Below are 20,256 nucleotides of genomic sequence, written 5' to 3'. Positions count from 1 at the left end.
CTCCTCAAGAACAGCTTCGGAGCCAGCAACCCTGCTCGAACTCCTCCAAACAACAACAACAACACAACCGGGGGCGGGGAGTGTGCTTTGCCCTGTGCCAACCTTACCCTCCCCTGTGAGGCAGGGCTGCCAGTTAGGACTGGCAACCCTGTTGGGAGGAGGGCGGCTGCCAGTTCGAGCTGGCCTGGAATCGGCATCCGTCTCCACTGGTGACTCTATTGAAGCAGTCCTGGAGCCTTTAATGGCTGGATTGATTGCGAGGAATGCCGTGTGGTGGGGGTGGGAAGGGGAAGCAGCCCCAGGAAAAGGCTCAGGCTGAGCTGGCAGCCCTACGCCTGCCCTCCAGCGGCCCCCTCCTTCCTCCTTCTCCTCCGCCGCCGCAGCAGCAAAGGATACAGCAGCCATCGTGGGAACAATGAAACCCCAGCCCAGAGCATCTTGGATACTACGGTGAAGCAGACCTGCTCAACGTTGTCCCTCCTCCCGCTGTCTTTGGACTACAACTCCCACAATCCCCAGCCACCACAGTGGCCCATAGCCAGGGATCATGGGAGTTGTAGGCCAGCATCGGCCGCTGGGCTGGACGGAGGCCCGCAGTGCGGGTGGGGCGGGGCAGGGGGGAGGGAGGGGGGAAACCACCAATCACATAAATTTTATTATTCATTTCAAACAATGATTCAACTTAAAAATGCATTATTAGGAAGATCGTTTAAACTCTATACTCATCGATTTTAAATTTAATTTGCTTGAATTATTTATTATTTAATATTTAATTATTTAACACATAATTACATTGAAAACTTTTATTATGATGATAAAGTTTAAACGGAGAAGAGTTGGTTGATGATGGTCGGTCGGCCAAGATCGCCCTTTTGTCCCTGTCGGCGGGGGGGGGGTGCGCCCAGGAGGGGGCCCCATCACCGCCCCCTCCCCGCCCTAGGCTTGCTGCGAGGCCCGGCCGGCGGAGGGAGAGAACCCCCCTCAGGGGGCCCCTTCCCGCCCTTTCTGCGCACGGGGCTCCCTCCGTGCAAGACGTGACCAGCCCGGCCGGGCTCCAGCCGGACGCGCCCCCTCCTCCAGCGAGCCAATCACACGACGCGCCGGGCGCGGGGCGGCCAATGGGAGGGCGGCGGGGGCGGGGCCAGGGAGGGTGACTCTCTTGCGCAGACGGAGCCCGGCTTGCCTTTTGCTGCTGCTGCTGCTGTTTGTAGGGGGAGATTCTGCTGCCTGCCCGAGCCGGACTGAGCTGCCGACATCATGTCTCTCTCCACCAAGCTCACGCTGGACAAGGTGGACGTCAAGGGCAAGCGGGTGGTCATGAGGTGAGCCAACAGGGCCAGCAGTCGCCCCGGGACTCGCTCGCCCCACCGCCCTTCTTGGCGCTCTGCATGCTCGCTGGGGGCGGCGCGGGCTGCACGCGTGCTTGGAAGCCGGCCTCACAGTGGTGCGTCGTGCATGGGGCGCCTCCAGGCAGGAGAGCTGCCTTTGCGCGAGCACGCGGGGCTTGTCTCCTTTGCTTAGCAGGGTCTGCCCTGGTTTGCATTGGAATGGGAGGCTGCACGTGTGAGCGCTGCAAGCTCTTCCCCTTCGGAGGTGGGGGCTAGAGCTCAGGGGAAGAGCTCCTGCCTGCTCGCATGCGGATGGTTGAGAGGTTCCCAGTTTCCTTCCTGGGGAAAGAAAAGGGAGAGGCTGCTGCCTGCTGTAACCTGGGAGAAGCCGCTGCCAGTCTGGGTAGGCCATACTGAGCTCGAGGGACCAAGGGCCCGACTCGGTAGAAAGCAGCTTCCCGGGTTCCTGTGACTCTTGGCCTTGGGCTGCAGCCTGATTTTGGAAGGCCATCCGGGCACGTTCACGCGCCATGGGGGAGTCATGTAGCTTTCTTTAGCTTCCTCTAGAACAAGGAGTAGGTAGCCTTGGCTCGCTAGCTGAACTGCAGCTGCAGTTTATTGGGGCTGGGGGTGGTGGGAGTTAAAGCTGAACAATCGCTGGAGAGCTAAGACGGCCTACCGCTGCTCTGGGTTAGTTTTTCTCTTCTGGTGTGCTTGCAAACCTCACGTGTGAAACTGGCAGACACGTGTCTGGAAATCCTATAGGGAACACTTGTCCAGTTGCCTGTGGCTCCTTGCCAGAGGTCTACTCCACCCTGGGTTAGCTGGCTTAGGCTGCATGATATGGTTTCTTTTAATATTAGCGATGTCACAAATGAGGCGGTCTTAAATGGGTGCAGAAATTTACAGGGGGCTGCTGCTGGGATGGAGGCTTAAGTTTGGCTGCTGAGCTTTGCAAAGCTTATAGCAATTTATATTTCAAGGGCTAGGTGTTTCTCTGCTGCTTAAGGTGAAAAAAGAGGGTTGCCTCGTTTTGTGGCCTACCAAAACTGATGGTTGGGGACCGAGCTGGGGGGTTGGAGTGTCTGACTCACAGCAAGGAGAGCTGAGTTCAAATCTCCCATTTAGTCACGGAGTTCACTGAGGTGACCTTGGACAAGTCACTGCCTCACAGCCTCCCTACTCTGTGAGGTGGTTGTGAGGAGGAGAAGAGGAGGAGGCCATGTGCTATGTGTGCCTCTTGGAACTCTTGTGGGCATAAAAACGGGATACAGCCGCCTACAAAATGATGTGCACAGATTTGCTTTAGGATGGGTTAACAGAAAATGCCCATTTGTTAATTTTAGCTCCCGCAAGAGAGGTGTAGGGAGCCATTAAAATAGCAGTTGCTATCTTAAGTAAAGTCCTACACATTTTAGTCTCAAAATCAATGGAGGCGCAACTTGCATTGATTCTGGTTCTGTGTGGCAGGAATAGTCCCTTAAAAGGAACATGTCCTTAGTTTTTCATTTGATTGTTGCTCCACGAATGGCTGTTGCAGGACATAGGGGGTCATGTGGTCTGTGCTGCTACGTGCTTCCCCCCCCCAAAGCCTGCTGGCTTCTGTAGCTTTCCACTGATTTAACACCCCAATAAGCAGATTCTGGAAGTTGCTGGTCCTGTATGCAGCACAGGGAAGGTGGAACAACTCTGTTATCAAGAAATCACTTTAAGCTATATGCAGGCAGTTAAGATCCTGATTTTCAGATTTTCAGTTCAGGTGCCTTTGGGGTCTGTAAATTGCATAGAACAATATTAAGCATAAGTTTCTTCTACCTGAAATTTTAGTCTCGGTAAGTAAATGTCTGTAATATGTTAGTCCGTAAGCTCCCTTTCTGTAGCAGCAACTTAATTAGACTCATTTTTTTCCATGATAGCTAGATGTCATTCAGACCAGTATTTGATCAACAGGCAAGGTTATAAATGCAAAACTATTCCAAATTTGGTGAAACATTATGAATGGGGCTGCTACTGGAAAATGATATGCATTTTAGGCAAGGTAAAGTAAAGTGTGCCGTCAAGTCAGTTTTGACTCCTGGAGCCCACAGAGCCCTGTGGTTGTCTTTGGTAGAATACAGGAGGGGTTGACCATTGCCTCCTCCCGCACAGTACGAGATGATGCCTTTCAGCATCTTCCTATATCGTTGCTGCCTAATATAGGTGTTTCCCATAATCTGGGAAACAGACCAGCAGGGATTCAAACCAGCAGCCTTGACCAAACCTGTTTATTTTTTAAAAACTGAGTAAAGGGTCTGAAATGATTCATTAAACTACAATGAAAACCTATTTTGAAATAGTTTTTACTGTTGCGTGTGTAACAGACTTGTACAGCATCAGTGTGGGTTTTTGATTCTCTAAAACCTGTGTTTGTATCCTGAGACTTTTTCAGGACTTAAGCCAAAAAGGCCTTCTCAAGGTCATCGAAGTTAAGGGCATTTCAATCTCTTACTCCTATACCTTCTTGTACCTTGAAGAAACTGACCACTGTTTCCCCCTTGTGAAACTTTCAGTTGATTGTGTTTTCCTCTGCTTTATGTCCCATTTTCTTTTATTTATTTATATCCCAGAGGCTCTGAATGGCTTATGCAAATATTTAATGTGCCTTAAAGTGAAACTTTGCCCTGCACAAAGGTATTGATTCAAGGGGATGTATGTACTCCCTTCTTGGTTGCTACCCCCTCCCCCAAATTCTGACTCATTAAATAGATAAATAGTATGTAGCATGACTTGTACTTCTAATGTACTGCTTAGTTTATATTGGATGGTAGAAGTTGGTCATCTTTTGGACTGAAGCTCTGCCAACCTCATTCTAGAATCCATTTGCATTATCAGTGACCACCAACTTCATGGGCTTTTGTGGATTGGTTAGGGTATTCAGTTCACACTTTGCTTTGCTTTCTTAAGCAGTAATGATAGTTGCAGTTATGGCTCATCTTCAATCACTGTCCAGGAGAGCTGGTCTTGTGGTAGCAAGCATGACTTGTCCCCTTAGCTAAACAGGGTCTGCCCTGGTTGCATACGAATGGGAGATCTGATGTGTGAGCCCTGTAAGATATTCCCCTTAAGGGGAATGGAGCCCTTAAGGGCTGGAGCTGCGCTGGGAAAAGCAGAAGGTTCCAAGTTCGAACATAAGAACAGCCCTGCTGCTGGATCAGGCCCAAGGAGGCCCATCTAGTCCAGCATCCTGTTTCACACAGTGGCCCACCAGATGCTGCCTCTCCCCCCTGATTGTGTACACACTCTTCTTAAATCTGGCTGGTATCAAAAATATGAAAATAATTTGTTTAGCTAAATAAAACTGACATGAATAATAGGCTTACAACCTATGTGCCTTTTTTCTCCCTGGCTGGGTTCTGTGTGTGGTGTCACACTGACTGCTCAGCTTAACGTTCTGCTTCCGGTTATATTACACAGTACAACTTCCTGTCTCCTTCTGCTTCGGGGCACAAGGCATGCTTTGTAGAAATGGTTTCTGAAACTCCTCCTCTTCTGCTCATCTGGCATGCAGCCACTTGCCAATATGCTGCTGAGTAATTGTCTCCATAGCCGTGTGAGATGAGAGCTGGAGAAAGCACCAGTTCCGTGCAGTTCTGGCAGATTCCAGCCAATCTCTGTTTGTAAATAGCGTCCTCTTTAGTATGAAACCCGAAACGTGTCTGTGGCTGCAAAATGCTTGCTCAGAAGTGCACATGCTTTGGCCTTCCAGCAGAAGGGAATTGTCAAGCTGTGCCCTCTCTGGCTTAATGTGGTGGTTTCAAGCATCATCAACAGGGAGATCGCTTCTCTAGTCGTCCTGCACACATGTGAGAGTATTGTTGAGGTTGGGCCATGGATGGTGGGATGTGGTAATCATGCAATATCCTTTTCAGTACCCTCCACCCTGTATAGCTGTGAACTTGTACATTAAATCTTCTTTTTGTTTTTTAGGGTTGATTTTAACGTCCCAATGAAAAACAACCAAATAACCAACAACCAAAGGTAAGAGTCCTCTTGAAACTCCAGGCTGGAGTTTAGCTGTGGCTACACACACACACACACACACACACACACACACACACACACCACCCCAGCCAACTGTGGCATCTCACACTCTGTACCGAGTTGAATATGCTGAGGCTTGCTGACTTTCTCTAGAGTGCAATCCATATCTTTTAAGTGGGATTAGAGCCGATTTTATGGATGATGGTGTTAAGTATAGAATATTTATCCAGCCTTGCCAGTGATACCATGGCCCAGATGAGGAATCTGATTCTACTACAGGATATTCTTCCAGGCTTTGTCTTGTTGGAGCAAAAGGTACCGTTCTCGTTGGTAGGCAGCCTAGTGTCCCCAGGGAAACCAAAAACATATATTGCTATATGCTGTAGTTATAAATGTGGGCTTATGCATTCAGCATTGTCTGTAGAGAAGAGCTGGTCTTGTGGTAGCAAGCGTGCCTTGTCCCCTTAGCTAAGCAGGATCTGCCCTGGTTGCATATGAATGGGAAACTAGAAATGTGAGCACTGTAAGAGATTCCCCTTCTTAGGGGATGGAGCCGCTCTGGGAAGAGCATCCAGGTTCCACATTCCCTCCCTGACAGCATCTCCAAGATAGGGCTGAGAGAGACTCCTGCCTGCAACCTTGGAGAAGCCGCTGCCAGTTTGTGAAGACAATACTGAGCTAGATAGACCAAGGGTCTGACTCAGTATATGGCAGCTTCCTATGTTTCTATGCATTCAGCATTGTGGGTAGCAGTTTGGAGTGTGGAGGAGAGAGGCTAAGGAGGGTTCCTAAAAAGGAGAGTTCCTTTTGCTTTGGGGAGGTGGGATTGATGGCTTTCTGACTGTCGCCTCTAGACCTTTAATTCTATAGTCATTGTGTACATCTTATGCTAGAGCCCAGCTTAAAAACCACAGGAACTGCTGTGAGAGTTTGCCACCTGTGACCCCCCTTAACTGCTGTCCAACTTTGCTTTTTGTCGCAGAATCAAGGCAGCTGTCCCGACCATCAAGCATTGCCTGGACCACGGAGCCAAGTCCGTGGTGCTGATGAGTCACCTGGGCCGACCTGATGGAGTCCCAATGCCTGACAAATTCTCCTTGCAGCCGGTGGTAGCTGAACTCAAAACACTGCTAGGCAGGTACGGCATAGTGCTGAAGGCTGAAGGTGGGCAACAGCTGCTGTAAAGAGGTTTGCTGTGAAATGTACCCTTGATATTGGTAAGCTGAAGCGCTGCTTTGGATTTTCTCCAGGGATGTCCTTTTCCTGAAAGACTGCGTGGGCCCGGAGGTGGAGAAGGCTTGTGCTGATCCTGCAGCAGGCTCAGTCATTCTTCTGGAAAATCTGCGGTTCCATGTAGAAGAGGAAGGAAAAGGGAAGGATGCCTCAGGGAACAAGGTGAAACATTCTGCTTTGAGTTTCACTTTCTCCCGTTCATTCCTGCTGATGTGCTGCTGCTTCAGTGCAATTTGAAAGATGCTAGTAAAGTCGACATTTGACAAAGGCACATAGGAAGCTGCCATATACTGAGTCAGACCCTTGGTCCATCTAACTCAGTATTGCCTACACTGACTGGCAGCAGCTCTCCCAAGTTTCAGGCTCAGGAGTCTCTCTCAGCCCTATCTGGAGATGCTACCAAGGATTGAACTTGGGACCTTCTGCATGCCAAGCAGATCCTCTGCCACTGAGCTGTGGCTCCATCCCAGAGTACTGACTGCTTGTGGCTTCTGCTGTGGTTAGAAGTATGGCATGGTTTAGTGCCAGGTGGTGGTCATAGCCCAGACTTGAAGGTATGTAGCAGTCCTCAGACGGGCTTCGCAGTTAGCCACTTGCCCAGGGCAAGTAACAATGACTTCTGGGGTTATCTCACCCACTGCCCAGCACCACATGGATATTTGTGGCTGGACAGGCCAGCTCTTTATTTGGGGGGCTGCTGAACACATTTGTAACGTTCTGCAAAGGTGTGTGAAAGAGACGCCACGGAGTCATTCAAACGACTTGGTGGAGCACTTCTGGAGTAAGGACAGAAGGCCTGTTTGGATGAAACGCTTTCTTTCCTCTGGGCTATGCGGAGGGCGAAAGTGGGGGCAGACCTCTCTTCCGGACAGGTGAACAGAGAGCTGCTCTTAACTGCTAGCAAGGCGAGCTGCTTGGCTGTGCTTGCAAGTTCCATGGGCAAAGGTTCCAGGAGGCAAGGACTGCGTTGTGACTGGGCTGCAGTCTGCAAGAGAGGACTTGCAAACCTGGTCAAGAGGAACCAGCTTGCGCCTTCCCACGAAAGGCGGCTGGGAGCAAAGCAGGCAGCCGCCTGGTGTCCAATGCCATCCTGTACCTCTGACATTTTCTTGAAGGTCATCTGGAGCAGTTGGTCCCGAGCGGTTGCTTTTCTTAGCTTCCCTGACCCCATCCAGCCTGCAGCCCTGGCTCCCTTCAGCTGCAGCTACCATGTAGTAGACTCACATACAGTATGATGCCCTTTTCCCAGGCTGGCATAGAACACCCTACAGAGTGATAAAAATACACGCAGATGAGCTCCCAAAGACTTGAGTGCTTGAATTCGTGGCTTCTGGTGTTTAACTCCTCGCCGTGAGATTCTGGCCTTCTTCATGCTTGTCCCTGGTTTCCCTGGGCTCTCCTGTTGCCTTCTCCACTTGCAAAACAAAGATTGCAAGCTCCTGTAGGCAGGGACCTGTGGTGTGCGCGCTTACGTTGCTTTGTAAAGCACCATTTACATTGCTGTTCTAAATAATGACCAAGGAATAATTATTCCTTGTGGAGCCTGTCCGTAACTGGATGGCCCTTGTAGGGAGACACGCTCATTAGGAACGTTGCTAAAGGCATAATGCAAGGCTGCACAACTTTGACCCTTCATCTGTTGTAGGACTACAATGCCCATCATCCCCAGCCACAGAGGCTAATAGGGATGATGGTTCTTGTAGTCCGCTGGAGGGCTGGAATTGTGCAGTCCAGGCAGAAAACCTACACCATTTAGGTTTCTTAAAGAAACTTTTATTATTTATTAAAACAAATTTACAACGTTAAACAATCCAAACACAAAACAGCAGAACATGATACGGCAAACTCCGATTCATCAGTCTATCCACATTGGGGTAGGAAAACAACCATAATTATTGTCTGGGGTAGGAAAACAACCATAGTTTTCACAATTAGTGTAAAGAATAAAACTTGACCAAATTACATAAAAAGAATTATTTGCGGTCTGGTTTGCACGGGACCGAATAATATGGGTGGGTTTTTCTGAGATTGTGGTGTGCCATAGTTTCTTGCACCAGATGTCCATCAACATGGTTTGATTTTTCCAGTGTTTGGCTATAGCTAATCTGGCAGCAGTTACCATATAAACAATTAATTTTTTTGATGTCACATCTATGTTGACCCCAGAAAATACATTTACTAATGCCAGCTGGGGGCATAAGTTCTGGTTTGTAATCCTGCATTTTGTTTGTTTGTTCAATTTCTATACCGCCCTTACAAAAATGGTTCAGGGTGGTTCACACAGAGAAATAATAAATAAATAAGATGGATCCCTGTCCCCAGAGGGCTCACGATCTGAAAAGAAACAATCGATCAAACTTAGGGTGGCATAGAATTGTAATGAGAAAGGAATATAAAAACACCAAGAAGTTGGGAGTGGGCAAAGATGGAAATGTGTATCTTGCACCTCGCCAGTTCTAGAGCTGATTTTGGAAGTGGGAGGGGAAAGGCTCCTTCCAATTCCCGTCCTGTCTGGCTCCTGGAAACAGAGCTTTGCAAGAGCTCCAGCTTTTTTCTCCAGCTTTCCTCCTATTCTTTCATTCTTTTTTCTTTCCTCAGCAAGGTTCCAACCCGCATCTCAGCCAGTGCAAATGTAGGAAGATCTCTTGCAGCAGATGCCTCCTCCTTGCTATAGCTGGTTGTAGCGGAAGCACTTAAACTAATTATATAAAGCTGTGGTCAGCTGAGGGGACTAGGAAGTAATTGACAGCATTACTGTCAACCAGTAGTAATGGAGAAGGCATTGTCTCTCTACCGACGAAGAATGTAGCCGATCTGTGCTTTGCATAATATTTTTGTACAAACTTTCTTCACCCCCAAATGGCAGAACCCTGACCAAAGCCTCATGCAAAGGACAGTGGTTTGGTGGCTTGTAATGCCAATTGACAAAGTAAAGCAACTTAACAAATCCATTTTCTTGCTCTCCCCAGATCAAGGCTGATTCTGCAAAGGTGGATGTTTTCAGAGCATCTCTTTCTAAACTAGGAGATGTCTATATCAATGATGCTTTTGGAACTGCGCACAGAGCTCACAGGTGAGTAGCTGTTGCTTTGATACTACCAAGTCTGGACTTTTGATTTGCACTTTACAGTCAGTAATCCTTTAGATAGGAAGGTTGGCTGAGCCCTGCTGTCTTATGCCAGATGGACTATCCTTCAGTGTGTAACAGGAGACCAGTCCTCTGGAAAAGCTAGTTCTAATAGTCTTGTAATAAGCCAGTGTGAAGGCTCATGTCTGGGTACTTCTGAGCCTTAGAAAAATACATGTAGCTATTCCAAAAGAATTGAGTCTTCAGATTTGGAGACATGCCAATATCCTCATAAGAAATATACAAGGAGATCTGTTTTCAGTGTCAACTCTTGGCTTTAATTTGGAATGACTTTTCCTTGCAGCTTTGATTTCCCTCTTAAGCTATCTAGTGCATGCTCTTCTAACTGAAATACAGCTTAGTGGAAAACCCTGATTCCTGGCAACTACGGAGCATGAAAAACTCACTGACTTGTTTGTCCAAGTTATAAGGAAGTGCTTATCTACAGTACACGCTGTAAATCTTTCTCAAGTTGTGGGAAATGCCTTTAGATTGATGCTTACTTACAACCTTGATGAAATGCATACTACTTGGGTGTAATAAAACAATATTCTCTGGAGATGTACTGTATCTTCTTTCACTATTCTTATTCTTATCTGGAATTTAACCCAGTAATATTAATAGGTCTTGCAAATAAAAAAAGTGCTGAAAATGATGTTTGAATAGAACCTGCAGGGGATGGGAGGAGAAGCGTAATGAATTGTAAAATAAGTTTTAATATTAAAATTATTAAAATTTTAATTTTAAAAACTTGTTTTAATAATTATTTTACTCTATTATTTTTGTCATGTATTTTAACTTTGTACACCACCTAGAGATGTACATATCAGGTGGTATTAAAAATATAAATAAATAAATCAGAATGACAGATCTGGATCTTAGAAGCACCATGACATTTGTTATGCAGCTCTATTTTCAGCAAAGGGATTGGCCTGAACTGTCTGAACTTGCAGGGTTTTGCAACAGTAGCTCTCGCCTCAGGGGGTCGAAAGAGAAGGCAAAGTGGCCAGTAAGTGTTGCAGAATACTGAGTGTTTGCTTAATCCCACAGTTCCATGGTAGGTGTCAATCTTCCTCAGAAAGCTGCTGGTTTTCTGATGAAGAAAGAACTGGATTATTTTGCTAAAGCCCTAGAGCATCCAGAGCGTCCTTTCCTGGCAATCCTTGGTGGGTAAGTAGTAGTATTCTCCTCCTTGCTATCTTTCTTTTAAAGCTTCTTGGAACAGTTAGAATATAAGAACATAAGAACAGCCCTGCTGCTGGATCAGGCCCAAGGAGGCCCATCTAGTCCTGTTTCACACAGTGGCCCACCAGATGCCGCTGGAAGCCACAGGCAGGAGTTGAGGACATGCCCTCTCTCCTGCTGTTACTCCCCTGCAACTGGTACTCAGAGGCATCCTGCCTTTGAGACTGGAGGTGGCCTCTAGCCCTCCGACTAGTAGCCATTGATAGACCTCTCCTCCATGACATTATCCAAACCCCTCTTAAAGCCATCCAGGTTGTTGGCTTTCACTACATAGGAAACTGCCATATACTGAGTCAGACCATTGGTCTATCTAGCTCAGTATTGTCTGCACAGACTGGCAGCGGCTTCTCCAAGGTAGCAGGCAGGAATCTCTCTCAGCCCTGTCTTGGAGATGCTGCCAGGGAGGGAACTTGAAACCTTCTGCTCTTCCCAGAGCGGCTTCATCCCCTGAAGGGAATATCTTGCAATGCTCACACATCAAGTCTCCCATTCAGATGCAACCAGGGCAGACCCTGCTTAGCTAAGGGGACAAGTCATGCTTGCTACCACAAGACCAGCTCTCCTCTCCGCTCATCTTCTGGTGACATAATTCCACAAGTGGATTTGTGTTGTGTGAAAAAGTACTTCCGTTTGTTGGTCCTAGATTTCCTGGCAATCAGTTTCATGAGATGACCCCTGGTTCTAGTGTTATGGGAGAGGGAGAGGAATTTCTCTCTCTCCACTTTCTCCACACCATGCATGATTTTATAGACCTTGTCTTTTTTCTAAACTAAATAGCCTCAGGTGCCGTTGCCTTGCCTCATAATAAAGGTGCTCTAGGTCCTTTCTAGTTCATACACTTTAATACGAATACGACAGATTTCAAGAACTGATAATTTCTTCTCTGTGCGGGCTGATTTAAAATCTGTATACAAGTCCTAGTCTGTTTTAGCAATGCTGTCAGTCAGCTTTGTTTTAAGGGTTGCCTCAAGCATGGCCAGTGCATACTATTATGGGCCAGATGAATTGGAATAAGTGTCTGTGGGTCTGACCTTTCCGCCAGAGTTCAAAGTACAAACGTCGGGCCAGCTCAGCATTTTTGTAGGTAAACTGACACTGCCTGTCCTTATGCAACTGTGACCTACTGTAGCTTGGGTTCAGGCCAGCTCCTGCAGCTTCCAAGGGAGGCACAGATCCGTGACCCCCCTGCCTGACCACCAAGAAATACTTAATCAGCTATAAGTATGGAATGAGCCTCATGGCCAGCTGTTGTCTTACATTGTTCTTGGATTGCCCTGAATTGTTCAGCACCACCAGAAATTACAAATTTGCTCAGCCTGTGTTTTGAAGAGGGTTTGGAGTCTTAAATGTTGCAGCGTCTCTGGGTGAACCATATTTGGACACTAGGGGGCAGCATGATGTTGTCAATGGCCTTGGAGTCCAGGAGAACCTTGCCTGGCGATGTTAGCTGCAGCATCTTAGGACATCTTACAGTTCTGCTATGTATGCAAGGATTGAGGTGCTTTTTTCTTTCTCTCCCCCACCATCTCCATTCACTAGAGCTAAAGTTCAAGATAAGATTCAGCTGATCAATAACTTGCTGGATAAAGTCAATGAGATGATTATTGGGGGCGGAATGGCGTTCACCTTCCTGAAAGTGCTCAATAACATGGAGGTGGGTATCTTGCAGTGTCTGCCCCTTGGGGTAAAGGGGGCTGGATGGGAAGAACTGGCAGTATCTATTGTCTGCGGTCCTCTGAATTAGTTCCCTAATATGCATTAGATGGTGTTCTGCTAAGCAAAAAAGGCTTGCCCACTTGTCTTGAAGCTTGGGTGCAAGTTCAGGAATAAGAGGAATTGTGTGCTGCTGAAAGGGACTCCAGAATTGGGCTCCAGAACTTCTGGGCTATTAATATGCCCTCCTTTCCCCCCATCAGCTCTGACTTTAACTTTCAGCAGTTAAGCTGGAAGGGGGCTTACAGTTGTCTCCTGCTGCTAATTTGCCCATGAGTAATTTCCATTGTGGGGTGTGTTCACGGGGGAGGGGGAGAGAGCCTTCAGTGCAGCTTACTTATCCAGACTGCTGGGCCCCCCAAAGCAACCATCAGTGGGTCCAGAATGTGTCTTCTCCTATTTCCAGATTGGCAATTCCCTGTTTGATGAAGAAGGGTCGAAAATCGTCAAGGAGCTGATGGCGAAGGCAGAGAAGAACAGTGTGCGGATTACTTTGCCTGTAGACTTCATCACGGCCGACAAGTTTGATGAGAATGCAAAGACGGGCGAAGCCACTGTGGCTTCTGGGATCCCTGCTGGATGGATGGTGGGTTGAGGAAGAAGGGGTGGTCTGGAGGGGAAGCGCTGAAGGCCCTTGACTTGACTGAGTGCTCCGGTGAAATGACTCAATGGCCTGTTCTCCCTTTCTGGTCTCAGGGCTTGGATTGTGGTCCTGAAAGCACGAAGAAGTTTGTCGAAGCTGTGGGCAGGGCCAAGCTAATTGTGTGGAACGGTCCAGTGGGTGTGTTTGAGTGGGAGAAGTTTGCCAAAGGAACCAAGGCCGTGATGGATAAAGTGGTGGAAGTTACCAGCAAGGGCACCGTCACTATCATCGGTAAGAACTCGCCCGCTCTTCCTCCTCTTCCAGCCCCCAGCTGAGCGAACAGGAAAACCTTGGATCCTATGAATGCAAGGAACCAATCCTTTTTTAACCTGCTTTCCTTAAGGAAAGCAAGCTTATGAGATCACCTGGCATTCTGTGAGTGTCCCCCTATCAACTTTGCAGTGCCTGGACCAATAGGAACCAAGTTGGGTACCATTGTAGGGACAGTTAAGGACACCTCAATGGCATAGTTTGTGTTGACGTCAACCACCCAGATCCAAGATGGTAGACACACAAACATTTGAGGCGCAAGTGGACTAACGTGTGAACTGGCTAATTAATTTGAACCCAGCTTGCTACAGCTGTAGGGACATGTACGGATGCCACAGTGGCACAATATGTGATGTCGTCTACCCCAATTCAAGATGGCAGATGTGTGTACGTTTAAGGCTAAAGTGGGCTGATGTGTGAGGATGGTAATTATCAATTAAGATTATAGTGAAGAAAAAGGGGCAGATTAGTTCTTGCCAGAACAACTTGTTCTTACATGGTACAGTTCTTGCTAATATTTCAGGAGGCCTTGGGCTCACAGTTGAAACAATCTAGTTCTTTGCTGTGGGCATTCTCTCCATTGTGCACTCGGAGCTAGTCTAAGATATTTGCTGATCAATAGACCAGTATAAAAATTCTGTCCTAAAATAGCTTTCTGTACTTTGCTGACAGGTGGCGGAGACACTGCTACATGCTGTGCTAAGTGGAACACGGAGGATAAAGTTAGCCATGTGAGCACTGGAGGTGGTGCCAGCCTGGAGCTTCTTGAAGGTAACGGGGAGTCTTCCTCTCCACTTCCTGGGCAGTGTCTAGAGAATGTCTGTTCACCTGCGTATTCCCCATCCCTGTCCTTTGATCCCGTGCCTACTTGGGGAAGGCCATGGTTCAGAACCAGTGGCTGTAGAGATGGATGCTCTGAATTGTTCAGTCATGGTAGCCCCTGAATGGGCGGCTGGAATCTCTGTGTTGGAGGCAGCCACTCAGAAACGCTTGCACACACTCAGAAATGAGGCCACTCAGAAATGCTTGCACACACTCAGAATGAGGCCACTACAAGTACCAACCAGGCCTTCACGACTTCAGCCCTCCTGCAGATGATACAGCACCACTCTTATCATCCCTGACTACTGGCCATCTGCAGGAGGGCTACGTTGTGCAGCTCTGCCTCTGTATGAGTCTGGAGTTAGGCTTGCTAACTGGCAATAATATCTGGAATGCTGCAATGGCATGCCTTGGCTTTTTAAGGAGGGGGGGCATGGCGAGTCACCTTGCTTGCCTGTTCTTTCAGGCTCATAAGTTTTGCTTCTGGGGTGAAGAGTCACAACAATAGCTGAGTTCATCTCTTACTTGCGTTTCTTCACACAAACCTGTACAAACTGGTGGGTGGCCTTGGATTAGTGTGCAGTATTACAGGCCATTAAAACCAGGCAATCACTCAGTCATGCAGTTGGCACAGACTTGCATTTTAAACTGGTGAGAATTTATTGGTGGCTTTGTGTGGGCTGTGCCAACTACGAACGGCATCTAGCTTCCTCTGGTAATTAGCGGTTTCCCAGTACGTGTAGATGTTCCCATCCTGTTGCCCATCCTATGGAAAAGAAGCCGCACTGAACTAGCTTGCAGCTGTTGTTTCCAGGAGCTGTCTGCTGGACAGGGCCTTTGTTGCGGTTGCCTAGGAAGTAATGGTGGAGGGAAAGAATGCAAACTGGTAAAAGGAGGTCTTTGAGTACTGTATAGTCTGAAAGGAAGACACAGTTTGTTTTGAATCCTGAGTGTAGGCTGTCCTAGTTTGCACTCAGTTCAGAACAAAACAAAAAAACCCCTTAGGAATCTTGTGAATTTAAATTAACTTCCTTCTGCTTAAATTGGGATCTAGTTAGATTACTTTGATGCAGTGGTGCATGCATCTGACGCCCTGCAAAATTTGTACTAAAGCATGTGAGAATCCGTCCAAGGCCCTGGAGTACTGGTGCCAAGACCACCTGCTCTTGTTAGTCCGGTAGTTAGTTAGAGAGTCACAAATGCAGTTTAGAGTCTTTATTTTTTTCTAACAATATGGTAGGCAGCATTCGGACTGTGTCCCATTGAAATTAATGGGATGCAAGTCGTGATTAATTTGCCTCATTCATTTATGACAAACGGTCCAAGTTGGGACTCAAACCATTCTTAACAGAAACGAGTTTTCAAGGTGGATGTGCCTTCTCTTCCTAGCTGCTGTGATCATGGCCAACAGAGTGAGCCATAAAGTCCCTGTTCAGAATCTCACTAGAGGCTTTTGGTGAGCTGCCTGCTTCCTATGCTAGGAAGATAGGCCTGTTTGGAAGGATTACTGAGAGATCGTACAGATGGAGAACGTACAGATGTACAAGCGTTGAACACTTTGAGAAATGCCGCCATATCTTTTTATGTACTAAAAGCTTCATAGTTCAGCTGCCAGAGTTTACCAACTTTGGGTATATTTATATCTGCTTTTCCATTTAAAAGTTCAAAATCCTAATACTCCCAGCAACCAAGTTAATCATATTACCTGATCAACATAATATGAAGTATTTGGAGGAAGCAAAATAATCTGTCTTACTCTGTGGATGCTGTTTGAAAGGCATGTCTGTTCAGCTGATTCAGAAATTAGTCTGCTGAGATGGTAGTAAGCAGTGTGGACACTGGCTATGAAACAACTTTGTTGGCTATGCAAGGTCTTGACCTGGTTGGAGAGCTGGACTTGTAGTAGGAAGCATGAAATGTCCCCTTTGCTAACCAGGCTCCACCCTGGTTTGCATTTGAATGGGAGACTACATGTAAGGCTGCTCTGGGAAGAGTACCTGCCTGCTTGCATGCAGAAGGTTCCAAGTTCCCTCCTTGGCAGCATCTCCAAGATCAGGCTGAGAGAGACTCCTGCCTGCAACCTTGGAGAGGCCGCTGCCAGTCTGGCTCAGACAATACTGAGCTAGATGGACCAAGGGTCCAATTCAGTATAAGGGAACTTCCTATGACCTTTTTAAGCCTCTACATGATCGGAGTCTTTCAGGGAGTGTGTCCTCCTGAATGTGCCTCTCCTCCTGCCCTGCTTCCTGGATTTTAATATCTAAAACATGCCAAGGAAGCTGCTCTTCACTCCAGGTAGCAGCCATTGTGGATGCCCAGCTGCCTTGAACAAGGAGTGGAGCTTTTCCCATTCGTGGCCTCCTATTCTTTGGCAATCTTGGAGACACAATCTCTCTTGTGCAAGAGCCAAGGCCCACAAATTTCGGTCATTGGTAGCATCTCAGGGGACACATACTGTGATTCTTGGCAACATCTACCCCCCTGACTGATTGATTGATTGATTAAGTGCCATCAAGTTGGTGTCGACTCTTAATGACCACATAGATATTCTCTTCAGGATGATCTGCCTTCCACTTGGCCTTAAGGTCTCTCAGCGGTGCATTCATTGCTGTCGTCATCAAGTCCATCCACCTTGCTGCTGGTCATCCTCTTCTTCTTTTTCCTTCAACCTTCCCCAGCATGATGGACTTCTCAAGGGAGCTGGGTCTCCGCATCATGCGTCCAAAGTTTGATAGTTTGAGCCTGGTCATAAACCCCTAAACATGGAAAATAAGTTGTAGCATTGTTGCACTTACAGTTTTCCCTGTTTTATTACCCCTTTAACCCTGCTCCCCTATCAAAATTGCAGTCATTTTTACACAGAGGAAAGGGTTAAGGGTAACAATGAACAAATGGTTGTGTTCTCTTCATAGAATAATCTTTGGAAGACATTCCTGCCAATTTTCACTCCCACTCCTCTGACATCGATAAAATTATATAGCTTTTGTGTGTTTAAAACTTTTTAAAGCTTTTAAGACACTGTTGCAAATGTTGGCCTCTGCTGCCCCAATGGTCAGGACAATAAAAGCATCACACATACTGAAAATATTGCAGTGCTATCACCTTCAGTATTTTCCATCTCTAGGGGTGTAGACCTTGTCAAAAATCACGAGTATCCCCCCCACCCCAAACAAGGCAATATTTCCTTTGTTTGGAAAGGAGTCGGAATGTTTGTGCATTCATGGGTTAGATTATGATCATTCTTGCACGCCTGCTTATTCTGATCTAGCTTGATTGTCCTGCTGCTGCTACTACCGCTACTACCTGTTTGGTTTTAACATTTATTTTTAGATGTTAATCTATTTTTATTTTGTGTGGGTTTGTGTGTGTTGGCTTACAGGTAAAGTCCTTCCAGGTGTCGCTGCTCTGAGCAATGTGTAATGGGTAGCACCTGGGATGGATCGGAGCCTCTTCCCTAGTATGTTCCTGTGCACTCAGCCCATAAAGCAGCCACCACAGCGCTTCTGTGTCTGTACAAGCAGCAGATCCCAGAATGTAAACTGGAAGCAGACAGCAGGAGGAGGAAGTTGATGAAGAAGAGGTGAAGCGAGTGGCTGTTTTGCGGAGTCTGCCGTTTACATGATGTTGATTTGTCCACGGTTACCCCACCTGGAACTACTGTAGTGTGTTCAAACGGTTTTTGTGGATTTAGAATGTATATATTTATATTTTTGCCTTTTAAAAGAGGCCAAGTCCCCCGTTAGTTGTCAGTTTCTCAAAACAAATGGCCTCCGTCTAGCTTTCAACAGTGTTCTTGGCTTGCTGCTGTTTGTCTCTTCACGCAGTCCACAAGCAAGAAAGAGGGAAACCAGATTTCTGGATGTTGACTTCAAAACTAGCTTCTAAATAAATGTCTGAGATGCTAACTGAGTTTGGGATTTGCTTTTTTATTATGATTGTAAAGTGTGTTGATATTAAGTTGCAGTGCAACTTAAGTCGTCCTGTTCTGTGTAGTGGTTTTTCTAATCAATTTCCTCTCTAGATCATGGGATGGATAACAGTAATAGATAAATGATAAAATCAGCTAGATTTTTTAAAATTACCCAGCAGTTGCTTAAGCCTGGACAGTCAAAAAGCTATACTTAAGAGCACTTTTGGGAAATGCTCAGGCTTAGATTTTGATTAGTGTCTAGGGGGAGAAGGATGCAGCCGTTGAAAGGGCTTTTCCTCCTTATATATCTGCTATTGACTGTAGACTACAACAGGGTTCTGTAGTCATGAGTGTGTGTTTGAGATGGAGCGCAAGGGAGAAAGCAAGATACGCTGGCGGTATTAAGCCCATTTTATAATTCAGAAATAGTCAGCTTCCCAACAGTGTGCTTGAAACTTGGATGGAGAGCTGGTCTTGTGGTAGCAAGCATGAATGGTCCCCTTAGCTAAGCAGGGTCTGCCCTGGTTGTATATGAATGGGAGACTGGAAGTTTGAGCACTGTAAGATATTTCCCTTCAGGGATGGGGTCGCTCTGGGAAGAGCAGAAGGTTCCAAGTTCCCTCCCTGGCAGCATCTCCAAGATATGGCTGAGAGAGACTCCTGCCTGCAACCTTGGATAAGCCGCTGCCAGTCTGTGAAGACAATACTGAGCTAGATAGACCAATGGTCTGACTCGGTATATGGCAGCTGCCTATGTTCCTATGTCCTTTCTTGTATGAATTTCATTGCTTTGCGGGGCTTGATCTTCAGGTCAAGCTTACATTTGGCTGGTTTGGACAGTACTTTGCTAGTGTGTGATGAGAACTGGCCTGTCATGATGGCCTGGCATATCCCTTCATTGCACGCACGGACGCTGTTTATATAATCTGCTGCTAGAAAGCTCAGGTCAAGTAGTATTGGTGCAACCTTTACTCTTTTGGATTGTGGGAGTCACCTGCCCAGCAATGGCGCGGGATACAGAGACTGCATCTACAGTTTGGTCCTTCCCAATATGCATCTTTTTGCTTGGCAGATGTACATTCAGACACCTTTAACTATATCCCTGGATTTGTTCCAAGTTTGAGTCTAGAGGACAGAGGTAGCTAGAAACTTGTTTTAAAGGTAACTTCCTCCAAAGGAATACATATTTCTTTTTAAAGATAGAACATACATCTTTCAGTATTTTGAGAGAGGGGAGTACACTAGACAGAGGGATCAGTCTGTCTTCTTCTTCCCATCTGTCTATCCATCGATCCAAGGAGATAGCTGCTGAAGACACAGATATGGGAAGGGAAGGTACAGTTCTGGGGGTGGCGTGGCATTGTTGTTAGTGAAGTGACACATAATAATGAATGTGTGTATGCATGTCAGCTGGATACAGGGAAGAAATATGCAAACAAGGCTGGTTTGTGGGAATAAGCAAGAGAAGTGCAGGGATGGAGTAACTAATGAGGGAAAGGGTCAAGCCATCTGGTTTCCCCAGAGCCATTTTCAGAAGCTTGAACATGAGAGTTGGTTTAGCAGTACACAATCTCATTTTCAGAGCGACGTGGTGGGGATTCAAGACCCTTGGAAGAAATCTATTAAACAGCAATGTTTAGGAAGAAGAGATGGAGGAAAGAGGCAGCAAGGGCTACTGTACTAAAATATGCAAGGGAGGTTCTGTTACAGCCAGCTTCCATAATTTTTGAAATAGATTTGTTTAAAAATGGGCTTGAGGGGATAGGCCTGGAGGCAAATGCACTATTGTGGGTGGGGAGTTACTGTCTAGACCAGTGCTTCTCAACATTTTTGGAGTCATGGACTGGTACATTCATGCACAGTTTCCTCGACTAGCAGTTAGTAAGGGGGTCGCCCCCCCCTCACCCCCCAAAAACAATTTCAGGCAGTTCTCCGGAGCTCATTT

General features: G+C 46.8%; 1 protein-coding gene across 1 annotated transcript; it reads left to right on the top strand.

The window, feature by feature from the left end:
* Window positions 1-1,158: 1,158 nt before the first annotated feature.
* Window positions 1,159-18,310, top strand: PGK1 (phosphoglycerate kinase 1). Its single transcript, XM_053274223.1, has 11 exons — window positions 1,159-1,322; window positions 5,295-5,345; window positions 6,331-6,486; window positions 6,599-6,743; window positions 9,551-9,654; window positions 10,759-10,878; window positions 12,493-12,607; window positions 13,073-13,252; window positions 13,363-13,540; window positions 14,252-14,350; window positions 17,781-18,310. Exons 1-11 carry the CDS (start codon window positions 1,258-1,260, stop codon window positions 17,819-17,821), a joined length of 1,254 nt encoding a protein of 417 aa, XP_053130198.1. The 5' UTR covers window positions 1,159-1,257; the 3' UTR covers window positions 17,822-18,310.
* The last annotated feature ends 1,946 nt before the right edge of the window (window positions 18,311-20,256 follow it).

This window comes from Hemicordylus capensis, chromosome 11 (genome assembly GCF_027244095.1).
Source record: "Hemicordylus capensis ecotype Gifberg chromosome 11, rHemCap1.1.pri, whole genome shotgun sequence".
Taxonomy (NCBI): Eukaryota; Metazoa; Chordata; class Lepidosauria; order Squamata; family Cordylidae; genus Hemicordylus; species Hemicordylus capensis.
Note: the sequence above shows the minus strand (reverse complement) of the source record. Positions and strands in the feature narration are given on the sequence as shown.

Excerpts from the sequence above, each read along its gene's own strand:
- PGK1 (XM_053274223.1), top strand. The coding sequence starts at position 1,258 with ATGTCTCTCTCCACCAAGCTCACGCTGGACAAGGTGGACGTCAAGGGC. Across the intron at positions 6,487-6,598 it reads CTCAAAACACTGCTAGGCAG|GGATGTCCTTTTCCTGAAAG; the intron begins GTACGGCATAGT and ends GATTTTCTCCAG. Across the intron at positions 12,608-13,072 it reads AAGTGCTCAATAACATGGAG|ATTGGCAATTCCCTGTTTGA; the intron begins GTGGGTATCTTG and ends TCCTATTTCCAG.